Below are 18,630 nucleotides of genomic sequence, written 5' to 3'. Positions count from 1 at the left end.
TCTGCGGTCTCCATTACAACTCTGTGGTTTCCATTAGCCCCGGCTGTAGGAGTGGGGTTGGCATAGAAACGGCTTTCAACCCTGACTGAACTCTGACATTCGCCTCTGGAAGTTCGCCATGAGCGAGCCACTTGCCGTGTGCAGGCCCAGAGAGCGTAAATGTGCTTTATCCTGAAGGCAGCACACAAAGGTGCCGCTCTTTAGCCTGTGGAGCAGGTGAAGGTGCCCACAGTCCATTTATCGGCACCACTCACACAAAAGTTCCATTAAAGTTGTTGAAGCAGGAGCTGCGTTCTGGTTTGTGGAAAGGTGATCGGGTGGTCTAAGGATTAGAGCAGTACCGAGTGAGCGACCTCTGTTGCTGACGTTTGAGCTCCTGTCAATCATTTTGTCTCCAGCACCTCCCCAGTTCTAAACTGGGATGGTTCCTGACTGCATGCGCTGTGTGCACGCACAAAAAAAAACCCTCTGCATTGCGTGATTGTGTGTCACCCTTTTCTGTCCCTCGGTCGATTTCTTTTGTTTTCCTGTGTCTAAAGTATAGTTTCCTTTTCTTCATTCTATTTGTTTTTAGATTCAAGCTGTGTAATTATGTTACTGTGTTTTATTATTATTATGAATACAACATGCGCATCGATTCTATTAAAGTAATTCAAACATTTTCACAACTTAAACACTGTAATAACGTTAAAGCCAACAAAACAGTTTAAACTCAGATAAAAGAAATCACATATATTATGAGGATGATGTGTTTCTGTGTGTGTGTGCGTGTGTGTGTGCGTGTGTGTGTGTGTGTGTGTGTGTACACACTTATTTACACCCTCAGGTTTGTAGTGTGTGCTGTAATGTGCATTATTACTCGGTCAGAAATGAAAACACAGTGTCTCCGTGTGATCGATGCGCGTCTGGACGTCCTGATAGGGACATTTGGGACGACGTCCAGTGTTTTTCTCCAGCTGAAATCAGAGACGTCCTGTTTGACACGCTGCCGGCTGCCCACCGACACGGCAGCTGCTCCGAGCTCTCAGCCCTCCGCTCAACTCTGGCCGTCGCACTTGCTAATTAGATTCTTCTAAAGGACGCGGGTGACATCCGTGAGGCCCATTAGGTCCTGCAACATGCTGCCGGTCCTCCTCGGTGTGTCTCACATTACGGTGCCAGGTCTTCTCCAGCTGGGTTTAAACCAGCCTGCCCGATGCCCCCAGTGATCTGGACTGTGGTTCCTGTCTAGCATCAGTGGATCCAACCAGCTCAGACAGTCGTGAGCTTTATAATCAGGGCTCGGGGTCCACGTGAGCCAGTGAAGCTTCTGGCATTAAAATGAAAGATCGGACAAACCCAATGCGGTTTGAAGATAAGAACTGGGCCAGTATGAACGCACGAGCGCACGCTTTATTTTAGGAAAGAGTAACCTAATATGTTAAAGTGTGAAATGCAAAGCTCTTCAGAGCTCCTAGCTAAAGTGGTTCATTTGTCTCCTGGCACATCCGTAGCCGTTCCACAGATTGCCTGCAGGTCTCTGCAGGGTAATTATAGTGCCCGCCGAGTGTCCAGACTAATCTCCGCTAATATGAGGGGCCGTGTTTCTCATTTAGGGCGTTAGCAATGTGATTTGGTGGTGTTAACCTGAAGCGCGTTCAGCTGAGTTCCCTCATGCTGATAGATTCGTGACAATATGGTTAAATGGTGATACTTATTCTGTAATTATAATCCAAAATATGCGTGCGTCAGAAATCCGTTTTCTGTCACGATGACCGCCGTAAATCCCTCAACGCCGTTAAATCTTTCGCACCCGACCAACAGAAAAGCTAGCTAAGCTCCTCCGGTCAGGCCACACAGAAACATTCCGTAACGGTGAAGTTGTTCCGCCCTAACGTCAGACTTTCCCCATCATCCCTCTGACGGATACATCTGCGTTTGGCCAGGAGACACGTCAGATATTCTGAAGGCCTGTTTAGAGTTTGTGTCGTCCCCGGGCCCTCACATCACTTTGAAAGTTTTGGACATTGTTCTGTATGAAAGCATCATCATATTTATGTCCACGTCTGTCAGCATTTGCTGAGAATGGCGAGGGGCTCTTTGGCAGAGGAGCGCGTTCTTTAGATGCAGAGCAGATGTCACTCCAACCTCTGCGGGCTGTGGGATTAGACCCGATATTCTAAAGTGCCTCAGAGTTGAGCGGTTCAACCACTTTCATCAGATTCCCTTTTATTCCGGGTCATTCTTTGCTCTGTAAAGACGTTTCTTGACATGTATTTAGATTCTTTCTGTTTATATTTGTGTTAGATCTTTTAAAGCAAAACAAAACTGGGGCTTGATTATCTCCGGGAGACGTGCCAGTGTCTGCTGTGATTTATGTCGCCCACTCAAGATGATTTCTTCCACCCTTCCAGGCACATTGTGGTCTGTGGTCATATTACGCTCGAAAGTGTCTCCAACTTCCTTAAAGACTTCCTACACAAGGACAGGGATGATGTCAATGTAGAAATTGTTTTTCTCCATAAGTAAGTGTTTCTGCTGCTAACACGTGTTGACTGTCGATGCCCCGTCGGCCTGGCCGTGGGGTCGCCGCACGCCCGCTGACCTTTCTCCTCTCTTCTATGTGTTAGTATTTCCCCTAATCTTGAGCTGGAAGCCTTGTTCAAACGCCACTTTACACAAGTCGAGTTCTACCAGGGATCTGTTCTCAACCCCCACGATCTGGCCAGAGTGAAGGTACTGTCGCCAGAGAGGGTAGAAGCGAAAAGACGCTGTATGGAGCAAGGAGTGCGCTTGTGACATGGCGGTGGTGTCTTTTTATCCGAACAGATTGAGTCAGCAGATGCCTGCCTTATCCTAGCCAACAAGTATTGTCCAGATCCCGATGCTGAAGACGCCTCCAACATCATGAGGTTGAAACCAAGCAAGGTCCCAACACCATCCTGGTTCCACCTCCTGTACGTAACCGCTCCTCTGCCTGTTTGCAGGGTCATTTCCATCAAGAACTACCATCCTAAAATCCGAATTATCACACAAATGCTGCAGTATCACAACAAGGTAAGGTGCTCTTGTGTTGTTCCGTTAGCACATACTCGGATTTACACATTTCCTCAGTGTGAGGCACGAAGCCTTTGATATGTTCTCTTCAACCTGTGGCCTCCTGTCTCTGTTCACGTGACGAAGGCTCATCTGCTGAACATTCCGAGCTGGAACTGGAAGGAGGGCGATGACGCCATCTGCCTGGCGGAGCTGAAGGCAGGGTTCATCGCCCAGAGCTGCCTGGCCCAGGGCCTGTCCACCATGCTGGCCAACCTGTTCTCCATGAGGTCCTTCATCGAGGTAACGCTCCGGATGGCTTTGGTTTCACTACAGTAGGCGCATTGTTTCTGTGAAAGAGGCTTATTTGGGATCGGAGCCCCAGACGTCTGCAGTGCGTCCCTCCGCTGACAGCTGGACTCCATCTCTCAAACACAGCTCATGCCCTGCGAAGCCTCAACGTCTTCGCCCGGAGGAAAGACCCGCATTAAAGTGTTTTCAATCATCCCGGCACGTCATATTTCCTACCGTGACGGTTCAGGTGGAATCAGTTCAGAGTTTCTGCAGTTAGGAATGTGAAGAGGTGCTTGTCTCTATCTGAAAGTGTTCTCATGTCAGGAGAGATGATGGATCACCTCATAATGAACAGGCTGATGTGCAGCGCAGCATCTGCAGAGCACATTGGCCAGCCATCGGAGGGAAAAAAACCTTGCTTTCCTCCCCCCCCCCCCCCCCCCCCCCCCCCCCCCCCCCTTATTGCCTTCACATGTGACACGAACGTGCTTGTTGTCTTTGCCAGATTGAAGAGGACACGTGGCAGAAGTATTATCTGGAAGGCGTGGCTAATGAGATGTACACAGAGTATTTGTCCAGTGCCTTTGTGGGCCTCTCTTTCCCCACCATCTGTGAGTAAGTATTGCTCAGCAAACCCACCGGTGGGTGGCTAATACCTCTGAGGTGAGGACGAGAAGATGAATAAGAGCATTTGGGATTAGAATTCCGGAGGTTTGAGCGCGCCAGGCGTCTGCTGGTGCTGCCCTTTAACAGCTGCGCTTGTTTTCCAGGCTGTGTTACGTGAAGCTGAAGCTGTTGCTCATTGCCATCGAATATAAGTCTGAGCAAAGAGAGAGCAGGTTTGTACACTGGAACTTCAACCAACCGGCACCAGACACAACCGATTATCCCCCTAATTTCCTCCTTTCAGCTTTAATTTGGAGGGTTTTTTTAGAAGTGCAGTTTACCATTCTATAAAAAAGGGCGTGTTTTAATGAAATCCTAAGAATCCTCTGATATCCTGTATACTTGGTTAACACTTTAGGACCAACGATGTCATCAGAATTCCATGTCATGTGTTTCCCGACCCGGATTCTGCTGTGTCTGTTAACCACTAATGCTGCATCAAGTGTCAGTCTTGCCATCAGTAACATGAAGTACTATTCTTCAGTAATCTCTGAACTGCCCACCCCCCCACCACCCGTCCCCATTCACCCCTGTCGAATATTTCTGTGCACATGGCGCTCCTGACCAGACTCTAAAGGCTACAGCTCGCTTGCTTACCTTTCCCCCCCTTTTTTAATGATTTGGACGCTGAATTCTGGGTTTTTCTCGTGCCCAAGAATGTTTTTATCCACCGTTTTCACCTAAACTTTGAGGGAGGAGCGTGGGGTAACTAGTGGCGCCGTATGCGCCGCACCTCCTCGGCAGGCAGAGCAACAGTAGCAAAGGTCTCCTTTAACCCTCCTTTATGTTGATGATAACTGTTTGATTTGAGATTTTTTTTCTTGTTGTTTGCAGAAGCCGAAAGCGGTATGCCCTCTACCTTATCTTACTTCCAAAGTTCCACCCAATCTCCACCACTTTAAAGCTTCTGACTTTGGGAGTCCCCCCCCCCCAAGGATATTTTCCCAACCAAACCCTATCTCACAGGCTTCTTTTTAAAAACCTCTTTTTTATGGTGTCCCTTGTGCTTTATGCACTAACTTCTTTGCAGGCAGAGAGAGGCTAGATAAATTGGACATGTTTGTAGAAGTGCCGTTTCCTTGTCTTTGCTGTTGTCGCTGTATCGAGGCCAAACGCTCACCCTCTCCATTATCTACCTCTTGTTTGACCTTTTCCACTTCTGTCCCTTTCCCCGTCCTCTGTTCACTTGTTTCTCCACTTTGAGTTCCTTTTCAGCGTTGCTCAGTGGCTCTGCTGTGTGTGCGGCCGGCCTTTTTCCCTCAGTCTCTTTCTTTTTGACCATCACCAGAGCAGTACTTCATGGTTCCTCGTGACTCCGAATCAGCGAGACGTTGTTTGCACGTGCTTTAGGCCTCCGACGTTGGGTTGATAAGAACGAATAATCTGTTGTTCTCATTAAATCCAGAAAGAAAAGGAGCATATTTGCTGTAGGCAGCAGCTGATTTGACAGCATGTCTCTTTTTTTTTTCTTTACCACTGCGTCACATCACCGATCTTTGTATTTTTACTCACCATCACTCAGTCGGAGCTTGGAGCTGTTGAATTTGGATAGCAGTAACGTTCATCCAAAATGAGAGTGAATATCGCGAAGCTACGGCCGTTACGAGTGCCCCACATTTCACTTTTGCATCCCATCACACCCTCATGCCGCCACTGCTAAACATAAACCCATCTGTGCACGTGCGGTCCGTGCGTCTGCGTGGAGGACGAGGAGGAGGAGGAGGAGGAGGAGGAGGAGGAGGGTTTCCTGTGTGAACACGTGTGTGTGTGTGTGTGTCTCTGTGCATCACAGCCACCATGTGCAGCCCTGTTCATGCGTCTCTCGAGTAGATGTTCCCAAGTGAGGTCACTTCCTGTCAGTTTGGTGTTTGAGAAACAATCCAACTGCACAGAAGTTACTGCAACCGTCTGCATCTACGTACTCGTCCCTATAAATGTCCTGAAGTGGCGATGCCTTTTCTGTTTGATTCTCGTCTTCTTCACGCTGTTTGGTTCTGCATGACACGACACTGTCGCTGACGCCTGCTTTGTTGCTCACAATATGAGGTTTTGCTTTGCTCTCTAAACTTCAGTCCGACTGCAGAAAAAACCCCAAAAAACAACCCAAACCTCCTTTAAAATCTCAGATTTGGGCAGCAATGTTTGTGACTTGATCTGTTTTATTTGATATGTTTTCACTAACGTGCATGCCGGGCGTGACGCCTGTTTATGTGTGCGGGGGCCATTCAATCTGAGTACGAGATTCTATTTAAAATCTCTGCACTGCTGGTGCAGTTTGATCACAGCCTGTTTATGGATTCAATTGCTCCCTTAATATATTTTGCTTATTTTCTCCAGTGTAACCTTTTCTAGAGCTCAGAGCAAAGATGTCATAATTTAGACGTCCCGTCTCTCTTAAAATTGGCAGATTTATTTATTTTTTTGTCAAACTGCTGTGACAGTCAGCCGAACCGATGTGGTACGTTTGCTGCAAATTGATCCAAGTCAAAATGTTAAGAAGGGGGGAGAAAAAAAAACAAAAAAAGGAAGGAACTCCACCATCTTTCATCTGGGCTCGGATTTTAAAGGAGTGTGACCGTTGAAGGCTTGTCGGTTTGCTCACACTCGCATCATTGATGACTGTTGCCCACAGGTGACCATTAATGACCGGGGTGTGTGTGTGAGTGTAACGTAAGTGTGTGGTGCCTTCGTTTTAGCCTAATTAATGGGGAATGATACAGCCAGTCTTCTTAAAAATGTCCCTTTTATATTAGAACGGTTTGACTGGTGGTAGCGTGTAGCTAATTAGCGTAGCCACACTTTACTGAGAAATAAATGTCTTGGCTGCGTTTTTTTAGTTTTTACTCTCACAGAGGAGATTTGGCTTTAGGTTGATAAGAAAAGAGCTGTTCATTCCTTCACATCCCACGTCCAATACTAACCAGAGTTACCACTCGTAACACACACACATTTGTTATTTAATGACTAAACCCTCTCATGATTTGAATTCTATCTTTGGCCTTCTTTCTCTTAATTCCTACCTCTCTCACCTCACAATAGTGTTCTGGATGCAAAAAGATTGAACCTTCAATCGTGCCCTTGAATCCCCTCTATCGGGATTATGAAATTTTAGCAGGGGTGAAACCTGGACAATACTAATAATGTTAATAATAATAATGATTTAAAATAAAAAAACAGACCCTGGTGAACGACTTTCCAGGAGTGTGTACCATTCCTCTTGATTAGCGAGTTGTTTGCATGAGCAGCCTGACGGGCAGGAGTTAACTTGCACGCTGTGTCTGTCTCTGAATACCCAGCATCCTCATCAACCCGGGGAACCACGTCAAAATGCAGGAGGGAACACTGGGATTCTTTATCGCCAGTGACGCCAAAGAAGTAAAGAGGTAACCCAGGGCGCCCTGACCAGCAGCACGCTCCACCTGTAGGAGAACCTGATGTTTGAACCTAATAAACACTCACGGTTGCTGATTTCAGAGCATTTTACTACTGCAAAGCTTGTCACGACGACATCACCGACCCCAAACGGATCAAGAAGTGCGGCTGCAAACGACGTGAGTAGCCGCGTCTTTCTCCTGCCGAGTCCTTCACTTGCTGTCACCTCGCCTGTCGTTCTGCCTGTGTCGTTACACCTCGCATCACATTCATTACACGGACCCCTGTGTTCTTCAGAAATTCATATTTTTATGACGGGTCCTTGCTTAACTTCCACCCCCTCCATTACGCTCCAACCATCAGTCACCTGTGTTATAAATATGGATTTCCCCATCTTTGATTGTCATCTTTCTTTGCCCAAATCCCGATTTTTACATACGAATCGTCAAGTTGTGCTTGGGTGCGCTTTGAAAATTAGCTCCCCCTTCTCTTCTTGGGGGTTTTAAGGTCACGCACACCAGTTGTAGTCGCACACATTATGAGGACATTTCAGAATACACCAATGTCCCTGTCAGATGAAGACGCCAGGACATAACATTACCATTAAGGCAGCGGTGGCACACAGATGTAACCTGACCTACGTGCGCTTGTCACATGTCAGGACGCGTTAGCCGGTAAATAAATAATTTAGGCGAATGTCGCATATTTCCACTAAAGGTCACAGTCGGCTACAGTAGGCAGGCTGACACAGACGGTGCTCAGGTTAAAAATAGACATTCTTTTGTCTGTGTCGTTTCAATTAGTCAAACCTGTTTTTCCTCTTGTACGGCCAGCAGACCCTTCACACCCAGGTTTCATCCAGACAAACTGTTTACCTCTCTCTGCTTTCTTAATGTCTCAACGTCTCGGACCGCGGCGACGGACACAGCGTTATGTGTTATCGTGTTACACTTGTTTCCGACAGGAGCGTTGCATTTAGAGAAGGTGACAGTTCCATTACCGTAATGGAACTCTGTGTGTGTGCGCTGAAGTATGTTCTGCTCTATCATGTTTTGTTCTGTTGTTCTTTCCCATGTTTCTTTATGACCAGTGACACACTTTTGATGTATTTCCTCCCCTGCTGCCATTGGAAAACAACACTTTATTTTAACCACTCACTGGTAGTGATTTATTGTGAGTAAAATACATATATATAAATATATAGGTGTACTATTACCCAGAGTGCAGTGCAAGTATTTTTTCTTTTCCTCCTGGGCAAATATTATACTGTATATATGTTGCATGTACCAGTGTAGCTTCTTCATCCCTCTCCTCGCCTTTCATTACTACACTGTGCTCAGACCAGAACCAAACCAAAGATGCAGTAATCGAACCCAAAGCAGGCCTCCCAATCAGCCCATGTGCTAATTTCAGCGCAACCTAAATGTGGCTTAAGAGGTCTGCAGCTCTCCCCGGTGGATTACCTACAAGGAACCTACTTATTTTAGCTTTCCAAGAAGGCTTTTGGACCACAGAGCATGATAACGAATCATTAAAACAATAAAGAAACAAGAGCCGATCAGATTAAAATTTGGACGGTTTTGTGTCAAAGCCAGTTTTAGTCAATTCTTTGAGCACAGAGAGCAGAAAATGTCTTTGTGAGTAGCTCCCTGAGTTGTAACCTGCGAAGTTGCCACAATACAATCAAAACATTCTGGTCTCCCTTTGGTCGCACCTCTCTGTGATGGCCGACTGTGTAAACTCTGGGTCCTCATCCTGCACAGGCTGAGGCTTCTGCGTCCATCATTCCATCTCAGAATTGAAATCACACTCCTCTTGTGCATTTCAAGTCTGGGCAGTTGTTGGGCCCTTTAGTATTATTATTGTTATTTTCTTTTTTAACTCATGGGAAAAAATCTACGTTCATGGAATCATGGAAAAAATACTCCTGAGATGTCATAGCACTAGATGACCTCTAGATGGGGCTGCCGTGCCAGTGTCACACAATATAACTGACGTGATGATGTTTGTAGAGGAAACAAACCCCCCCGAAGGCCTCCAGTAAAAATGCAAGGACGAAACAATTATATTTTCTAGCACCGGGAAAATATGTCTAATCAAAACAAATTTTATTGCTATTGATTATTATTGGATTTAGGCTGCAGGACACCGTCTGCCTGTCCTCCAAACTTCTGTTTCATCCCTTGCACTCTTGCTGAGTGCTGAATCTTTACAGCGACACATCAGAACTGTGTTTTTTTTTTTCTGTGGAGCATCCGTCCTATTCAACATAGTGCCCTGATAGCTTCTGTTCCAGTAGGCTGAAGACCAGGACTGATCAGGTCTACGTAGACATTTTATCAGGGCAGCAGTGATGTTGAATCTCCACTTAAGAATACCATGAAACGGACACTTTTACACGCCCAGAGCTCAATCTGTGTGTTTGTGAAGTCAAAGGCATATGTCATTGTGTGTCTGTGCGTGTGTGTGTCTTGTGTTACCCCCCCCCCCCCCCCCCCCCCCCGACCACTTCCATGTGTCCGTAATCGTCTCACAACATACGTAAACTGTGCACAAGCCAAAACTCTGAAGTCAATCAGTGTCAGCATGAAGTCGCTGCACTCGTCTGCCATGCTGTGATATCTCTACCTCCCCTTCTGCTGAAAACAAACCGGCCATTTCTGCATGCTTATTACACGCTCATAAAGCACAGGCGCATGCCGACGGACGCCGCGGTCCCTGACCCACAGGCTACCATGTGTGATTCCCATTCTTTCCTTCGGAAGATGCTAAAACATTCTCCAAGATCTGATTTGAGAGTGCGACTGGAGAGCCAGAGATGGTGCGAGTGTCTGTGTGAAGGTGTCAGACAGTATTATTCTGCTGTCTGTTTGCACCTTGACAGTGAAGGAATGGGAACCAGGGACTGTTTCTGCCTAGCGTCACAGCAATCTAGATGTGCTGCTCTGGGGACTTTCACTCCCACTGCTCTTGGGGTTCAGAGCTTCACACACACACACACACACACACACACTGCAGCCACAATACTGTCACCAGCTACAGAGAGTTGCATCCTCACAACAGGATCCTTTTTCAAGTTTATTACTTATTGTTGTAGAAGATGTGCATCTGGCTTGAGTACACATCGATAGATTTGATTTATTTTGTCACACAAATGCACTTGTGTTTGAATTTTATCACTCAAATTTGTTCAGATTCCAGTTAATGGTAAGGAATCACACTATTTGTTCTCTCAATCAACAATAAAGTATTCTTGATACAGGCTTTAAATGGCACAACATATTTTCTAATGATGTTCAAACCCAGTGATCAAGAGCTTGCTAACGTTGACTAGCATCAGGCTATCACAACACAAACAGCCATACAAGTGTCCTGCTCCACACACATAAACAGGCGCACTATAAACACACCTGTGAGCGGAGCTTCCCAGCAGTAGTGGAGGAGTGAAAGCTGCTGCAGTGTGGCAGCACTCGTGAACGCATGAACTGGCCAGTCTAGACTAGAGCGCTAGTGTGATGCCGTGGACAGAGGCGCTGCAGCTGCATGATGGGGATACAGGTACGTGATCCACTCCTTTAGCCAAATGCATAGAGGATGTTAACAAATCCAAACTGTATGAAACACTGTATGAGGTTTGCTGCTGAAGACATTGCTCATGCCTCTTTTCCCTGAATGGCTCCCTTCTTCTCTCCTGTCTCCTCACCCCTCTTGTCCAATATTATGATTTTTGACTTGTTACAGCCGTAGCACACAGCTTGACCTCTTGAAAACCATCATAATCACAGTGACTTCCTGTTTGTGCTCCATGTTGTGTCAAAAGCTGCATTTGAAATCCTGAATTGGCCACTAAGTAAACCTGTTTTAATTGTGCTTATTTAATCCTGAGGCTCAAGTCTGTGGGAGCGGGTGACTAAGGCTTGCACTTTCTGATGAAGTTACCTCCAGACTTCCTCTCCCCCCACCCCTTGGATGAATATTTCTCCTTTTTTGCCATTAACCTGCTGCTTTTCCTCTCCTCTCATCCAAATACATGACCGTAGCCAAGATGTCCGTCTACAAACGAATGAAACTGGCATGTTGTTTTGATTGCGGCTGTTCAGAGCAAGACTGCTCTTGCATGTCAGGCAGTGTACATAGTAACATGGACACCCTTCAGAGGGCCTACCCACTTTCCTCTGTCTCTGTTCATGATTGCGCAACCACTTTACGTGCCTGTAAGTGACACCGCCCAACACATGCTGTTAAATGTCTGTGATGTGTGCTTCATGTGCAGAGGTACCGTAACTGATAGGTGTGTTCCTGTGGTCCATGTGGAGTAACGTGTGACTGTAGCTGCTGCAGACCTGTCTCTCTCTCTCTCTCTATCTGTCTCTCTCTCTGTATCTGTCACTCTCTCTCTCTCTGTCCCTCTGTGTCTCTCTCTCTCTCTCTGTACCTGTCTCTCTCTCTCTCTACATTAGTGTGGTGGGTAGTGTGTGTGTGTGGTGCTGTGGCTCTATGGTGCTGCTGTACACGACTGTAGCTGTCAGACGTGGCTCCGCATGCTGCGCCACTCGTGCAGTTGTGTGATAAAATTACCACTGATAATAAATGTTTTTGACCCTTTAAAAACAAAAAGGAAGGTAAGATGTGTGTGTACCACTGGATTGTACTTGTGTTCTGAAGGTTTTGATGCGTCGTGTGTTTTAAATCATTTATCTTGGGTTTGTTTGGTTTATCATTTGAATTTTTTTGGGTGGAGCTGTCTGTGTATTTTCCTTTTATCGTCTATTTTTTGACCTTTGTTTTAACTCCAGACCTGACAAAACGCTAGAAGGGTGAAGGCTCATAAATCCGGCGCATCGACACGTTCAACATCAGGTGGCAGCAGCTCCAGCATCCGTCTCGGGATGGCTGGGACCGTTTTAAGCTGCCTTAAACGGACGTCTGACATGTTTAGCGTCTCTCCTGGCCAATCTGGGGGGGAAAAAGAGCAGTCGACAGGATGAAAAATCAAATAACCAGAGAGCAGTTTTATAAAAGAGGAGAGCAAATCGAATCTGAGAACTTAAAAATGAGTTAAAGGAAAAAGGTTGGGGGGCAAAACCTCCTGGATGTTCCTCCATTTTCCTCTGGAGTGGATGAGAGCTACTAAATTGTCTGTCAATTAGACGTGGCAGCAGCAGGAGCAGAAATCAAAGCTCCGCTTTAGGACGTACAGATCTGATTTCCTCCTCAGCATTCTCCCACCGTCCGCCGACTCAGCCTAGATTAGCGTCAAACATGGCGTGATGAGTTTGGCCCGGCCTCTCGCAGTTTTTCGGCCCGCGCTGAGATCCCTCGGCACCAATTAGTGGCCATTACATGGTTACTGATCTCAGTACTCCCTCAACCCCTGTAGGATTTCAGGAAAGCCTCCCCTGTCTTGGATTTCCTTCCCTTTTCAACTCGGACTGCGTCTGAACAAAGTGGGCCGGCTGCACCGGCGCGTCGGGCTTTGTCAGGCGGGATTGTTGGATTTCCTCTCGCCATTTCCTGCCGCGTTTCCACCAGACAGGGAGGATAAGACGTCTTTGCTCGTGATGACTTCATGCTGTCGGTACATCTGAAGCAGTTTTCCGAGGATAATAATCGATTGTGCTCGTCATTGATAGCAGTCGGACCACACAGACGCCACGTTTGTGTGGCCCTCCTCTAATTAGTTACGTTATAATTGATGGGTTTCAAAAGATAATCAAATCCTGAGCGCATTCGCACATAAAAGGTTAGAAAAGTTGTCCCAGAAAACAAGTTTTTCTCCTCCCAGTGGTTTGTTTGTAGTCGACAGCTCAGATATCCCGCTTTAGTTATTTTTCCGTGTCTTGGAGCATCTTAAACACTTTTTCTAGCGTACCGTTCTGTCAGTTTCCTGACCTCCGGAGTTGCTCACCCAGTTGCAGAGTTTACTTCTGGCCCTTGTGCGATGCTCCTTGGTGACCGGGCCACCGTCCCAGTCAGCCCAGCTGGGAGAAAAGTGAGAGACGTGACACGTTGTTCGCTTTTTTTAAACTGAAGCTGCAGTAAAGACATCCAGGCCTGGGAGGTGCTTGTGGCGAGAGCTGTGGCCTTCTTCTCTCCGGGTGTGTGCATGTGCACATCCTTGTGTGTGTAACAACGTGCGCTCGTATCTCCACGTCCGTGCATGCGTCTGCTTCTCATCGCCGGGGACCTGATCTCTCCTGACACAGAAATTATGTTTGCATTTTCATTTTTCCAGCCCTGCTGGTCTGTCACCAAACTTGCCCTGACAGCTCCTGTCCACCAGGCAGCCTTACACCCCCCCTCCCACACACACACACACACACACACACACTCTGTCCTATGCTGCCTCGCTACGCCCCAGACGCTAGCCCGTTAGTGTGCTGCGCCTCTGTGGCGCTGGCAAATTGCTAGAGACAGATGCCAGGGCCACTGCGGGTCCCTGTTTGAGGATCTGTGTCACAGGCCAGCTTGGGGGGCCCCTTCTGACCTTTACTACTGGAGTGAGTAGTGGGTGTCAGCACCAGAACCAGTACCACTGCACCATTGCTATTCTTACTACCCTCCTCACTCGTGATACGGCTGATTTTAGTGGATCTCGGGGGGACGACTCGGCGAGAAAGAGCCGTTTGTTTGCCCTCACGCGGGTGGTTTTTGGGGTCAGATTCAGCTCCTTTTACAGACTGAACAGTTTTAGACAAATTCATCTGACCCACCTGCCAGATATTCTGTCATCTTTATCCATCCATCCCTCCATTTGCTGCACCTCCATCCACCATGTTGCCGTCTGCTGTGTCATCACGTCCTCTGTCCCTCTGTGTGACGGCCGCTTGTCTTTGTATTCTCTTTAGCCACTTATAGATTTAATGGATTTGTCAGATCATGTAAGTGTGTTTCTCTGTTCTCTTCTTCAGCCGTTTTTCAACATAGATTCTTCATCACACCATTTGACATGATTAATCATGTTTATTTTGTCTCGCTAGTATTTTTTAAAACATTTCTGCACATCCAGATATGTAGATCTTAAGCTGTGTTCAGTAGGTTGAACACTGAACTGTTATTACCTAATGTCCCCACATATAGACTGGAAACTGAAGCAATAATTCCTGATTGAACTGGCAACTAATAGCGAATTCCTTCCCATAACGCACCCTTGAACTATTCTTTTTGCATTGTGCTGCGTGTAGCAGCAGATGGCGCTACAACACCAGGGAACAGTGGAAGCCAAAAAGAGGCTGGTGTTCGATTCAAAGCTGATTGCAAGTTAGGTAAATCTCACATTCCATAACAACTGTTGAAAGCCTTATTTCTGACTGAACTCTAAATCCCCCACCTCTATGTATATGCTTTGTGTTTTGCTGGGCGAATCGATTGTTGTTTAGGAATATTGCTTCCTGGCGGAGCTGCAAGTAATTCCAGCAGTCATTCCCATTCCTGTGCAGCAGCAGAGCACCAGTGCATGGCAGAGAAAGCTTTTCACGCAGTTGCGGTGCAGCAAAACGCAGTCAGGGACAAACCAGTTCAGCCCCGAGGAGAGTCCCCCCCCCCCCCTGCTGTTTCGACTCTGGGTCCCGGCGAGCCGATAAAGCTTGCATGCGGGACAGCACCATCATGTGATTAGCATTTCGGGAAGGGACAGTTGCCGTCTGGGTGGTTCAGGATGCACAGTGGAGCTGCCAGGGCGGGTGAGCGCGCTCGAACGCTGCGCGTGTTTGACAAGGGCCAGATGAATCCAGGAGCGATCGGTGGCGCCCCGTAAATCAAGGAGGCAGCTGACGGTCGGGATAAACGTCTGTTTATCGCCCGGGGCCACCCAAGCATGCTCTCTCTCCCCTCCAACCAACCAACCACCCTGTCCCCTTCAACTCTGCAGCCCCCTTGCAGGGCGCGCTAACGCACAGCGTGCGTGCGCGTGGATCGCAGCGTGTTTGCACAGAACTCGACACGTGTGTTTGTCAGTGTCAGAGCTGGTTACTGCAGAGGACATCAGGATCTTGATGTTCTGATGACGGCGACACTGTCTGCGGCCTGGAAATCAATTTCACAGCCGATCCAAAACGAGGCCCTGCATTTTTAATGAAGACGAAGCCTTTAAAATGAATTATACTATAAATTATTAGGCGTCCTATTATATTTTTCCCGTGAAAGTAGCATTCAAACATTAAACTTATGCTTGAGCCGACAAACCGTCTGATGAGATCTGACATAACCACATTTGCTTTGTTCGAAAAGAAAGAGGAACACAAGTGCTGCGTGAAACTGAAATGATTAATTCAGACCCGTCCGTCACAAATAAAGGGAAGATTACGCAGAGTTTAGCTCCGTTTGCATCACGAAGCAATGACACCAAAATTAAAAATGCACCCGTGACTCCGAAACACATTCCAGTTATTAATATTTCACCCCCCAAATGAATCGGCAAAGAGTGGAAGCTAATTTCCTTGTCGAAGCTCTCGGGCCTCCCTCTGACTGACTCTTTATTCTCCATTGTTTGACAGTATCGGACCACGTTAGGCCGTCCTTTCAAAAGCGATCGATTAAACCCACCGCCTGCGCCTCCACCTCCAACACCTCAAATGCGTTGCTTCCCGACACCCTGCACCCCCACCAGGACCCGCCGCTCCACCCGGGCCCCCCCAGCGTCCCCCTTGTTAATAACCGTAAAGGAAGCCTGCTCCCCAGGCGGCCCGGGGCCGACCCCTCCAAACTGCGCCTCAGTATCTCGGGTCCAGGAGACATGGCGGCCAGACCCCTGGCCCAGAGCCGACTGAACCGGGCCCGCAGTCTGCCGGTGAAATACCGCTACCACCCCAGTAATGCCATGCTGCTCAATCACAGTAGGCACTGTAGGTTGCCCCCTCGGTGGGATGCATCAGCCAGTAACCCCGCCTGTCCTGCCCCCCCCCCCCCACTGTCTTTTTTTGCTGCATGGCGGTTCACGCTGGACGAGCTGCTGCTGCTTTGCACAGATTTACCCACTAACGCAGAGGCCCGGCGGCTGGACTGGGAGCCCAGTAAAACCAGTCCATGGGGGGGTGGGGGTGGGGGGCGGCGGGTAGTTTCTTTTATTGGAGCTCTTTAAAGATCTCTCTACATAAATAAACATTAAATTACATTGCTGTGGACTTTTGTTCTTAATATAGTTCAAACCAGGAGGAGCCTGATAAATGACAGGAAATGATTATTTTTAATGTGTTGTTTCTATGTCAGAATTATTTGTCGAGTGAAAAGCGTTCATCAGCTTAATGCCTAATTGCACAAAGGAGACGTCAGACGGTGACATTTTATTACAACAGTAATATTTCTTATCTTTTATTAGCAGAATTAGGTGACACTCAAGTAAAGGGGAGATTGTTCACGTGCCTGGAACTGTGACGGTTTGTGGAGTGCGCATTGATTTGAACTAATATCACGCTGTGTTATTGATTCCTAACCAGAGATCTAATACGGGTTTGAAGTGACGCTGCGTTTGGCGTTGGCGGAGCGGAGCGGAGCGGCTGAGTGTCTGGGCTCCTGTCGCAGGCTGAGACGTAGATCAGACTGAAATCTTCAGACGACCGGGCCTGGCCTCACTCTGGCTGCTCCGTGTCGTCTACTTTTGTGAGACTCAAAGTTAAAAATAGTGTTTGTCCCCCCTTTGGTAGCGCGGAGGAGCACAGTTGACAGGAAGCTAAACTTCGAAACAAGTAGATTCAAAATAGTCGCGTATTAAAAACCAAATATTTGCCATTTTCTCGGCCTTTTGTAAGGAGAATTTCCGATGCTGGATGCCAAATGACCCCCCACTGAGCCCAACTGCCCACTAAAAAGTACAGTTAGCATGCTAGAGCTAATATAGCCTGTGTTGACTGATAAGTAGCGTCTGTAGCGCTGCAGCGTGAGCTGGGTTTCCATAGTCTTTTGGGGGTAAAATAAATAAATAAAAGCAACCTGCTAGAATCCATCTCCATAACCTTGATTTATTCCATTCTCATTGCTTTCCCACACTGCACTGACAATGGCCGCCTGTAGCGTCACATGGCTATTAACGGTGTAGGTACGCAGGGTCGTTCCCACGCAGACTGCCGAGGTCAGCCCACCTCACAGGGAGCCCCGAAGGCCTGACAAAAGCACCCCCGGGAGCCAAAGTCCAGGGGATTATGGGAGTCTCCCGGTCAAACGCTAGCTTTTCCTTTCCGTGGTTTCCACCCGCTTCTCTCAGATTTACCACCTGTTACTAATGCTTTCTTTACTTTTCCCCGATTTGACACCGAGTTATTAATTTCCTGACGCTAAACTTTATTGTGTTCATTCTCTTCCGTTCACTTGTTTTGTTTGCGATGGTTGAGTGATTGCTGGCTATTATTTGGTTGTTTTTTTCCCCCGTGTCGGGTCCGGAACCCTTTCCCAGCCCTCCGCGCCTGTCCTGACATCCTGTGCGTGTTTTTGCAGTCGAAGACGAGCATCCGTCAACCCTCTCGCCCAAAAAGAAGCAGCGCAACGGAGGGATGCGGAACTCGCCCAACTGCTCGCCCAAAATGATGAGGTAAGAGACGCCCGTCCTCCTTCCAGACCTTCAAACGCGGAAGGAGAGGAAGTGGGATGCCAGGGAGGGAGGGAGGGAGGGGGGAGACTTCAGAGGGAGACGCTGCTGATGCTGAGATGGTGGGAGTTTGGATGGATGGGAGGGGGCAAATTAAGGGTGGCAGGAGGAGGCGGTAAGCAGCTCGGTGAGAGGAGGAAGGAGAGGTGCCCCGTTAGGCGCCGGCTGTTTGGGACGGCGCTGTCAGCTGTTAATGACGGAGCTGAAATCAGATTTCTGTCACCAAAACAGGCTGCGAGGAGCCGTTTGAACGCTCCTCCGGCTTTAAAGTCCCAGCTGTCGCCTCCTCCGCTCTGGTCCACATGTGCTCCTTAAACAATGGTGGCACTAATGACACCAGCAGCCAATCAGAGGGGCCGCAGGGCTGCTTTTGCCCTCAGGCCGCCGCTCTGTGGCGGGAACGCCCCATTCCTGCTACTTAAGGCCATATGTGAGATGTAGCATCGCAATCAAATATGAATTCAGATATTACCTTCCTTTTATCCCGTCCCGCGCAATTAAATCGCCGTTAATTGATTTTGAAAGATAAAAAGGGGGGAGGTTTTTGTGCGCGCCGGGCTCCGAGGCGGCGTGGAAAACTGGAGCTGGGCGGGACAGGGCTGGATGTGGGTGTGGGGGGGGGGGCAGGGCCGCCACCGAGCTCTTAATGGAGCCGTCTGAATGTACAGCAGGACACCCTGAAGAGGACGCTCGTCCCACCAGAG

The 18,630-nt window shown here is 48.0% G+C and overlaps 1 protein-coding gene across 31 annotated transcripts in view; it reads left to right on the top strand.

Moving 5' to 3' along the window:
* The window catches only part of kcnma1a (potassium large conductance calcium-activated channel, subfamily M, alpha member 1a), an 85,903-nt gene that overhangs the window by 51,601 nt on the left and 15,672 nt on the right, over nucleotides 1-18,630 (top strand). For 6 of the 31 annotated variants that reach the window (XM_029835778.1, XM_029835782.1, XM_029835777.1 and 3 more), the window contains exons 10-24: nucleotides 2,394-2,504; nucleotides 2,610-2,715; nucleotides 2,809-2,891; nucleotides 2,967-3,036; nucleotides 3,163-3,318; nucleotides 3,815-3,924; nucleotides 4,080-4,148; nucleotides 4,810-4,821; nucleotides 7,272-7,358; nucleotides 7,450-7,526; nucleotides 8,512-8,520; nucleotides 11,388-11,561; nucleotides 14,196-14,228; nucleotides 14,532-14,612; nucleotides 17,776-17,869. In XM_029835778.1, coding sequence (XP_029691638.1) covers nucleotides 2,394-2,504; nucleotides 2,610-2,715; nucleotides 2,809-2,891; nucleotides 2,967-3,036; nucleotides 3,163-3,318; nucleotides 3,815-3,924; nucleotides 4,080-4,148; nucleotides 4,810-4,821; nucleotides 7,272-7,358; nucleotides 7,450-7,526; nucleotides 8,512-8,520; nucleotides 11,388-11,561; nucleotides 14,196-14,228; nucleotides 14,532-14,612; nucleotides 17,776-17,869 — 1,272 coding nt within the window. The remainder of the gene's footprint in view (nucleotides 1-2,393; nucleotides 2,505-2,609; nucleotides 2,716-2,808; nucleotides 2,892-2,966; nucleotides 3,037-3,162; nucleotides 3,319-3,814; nucleotides 3,925-4,079; nucleotides 4,149-4,809; nucleotides 4,822-7,271; nucleotides 7,359-7,449; nucleotides 7,527-8,511; nucleotides 8,521-11,387; nucleotides 11,562-14,195; nucleotides 14,229-14,531; nucleotides 14,613-17,775; nucleotides 17,870-18,630) is intronic. The other 25 variants (XM_029835807.1, XM_029835806.1, XM_029835801.1 and 22 more) reach the window with 15 other exon arrangements.

This window comes from Takifugu rubripes, chromosome 4, assembly GCF_901000725.2.
Source record: "Takifugu rubripes chromosome 4, fTakRub1.2, whole genome shotgun sequence".
Lineage (NCBI taxonomy): Eukaryota > Metazoa > Chordata > Actinopteri > Tetraodontiformes > Tetraodontidae > Takifugu > Takifugu rubripes.
The sequence above is the reverse complement of the archived record's forward strand: the minus strand, read 5'-3'. Positions and strand labels throughout refer to the sequence as shown.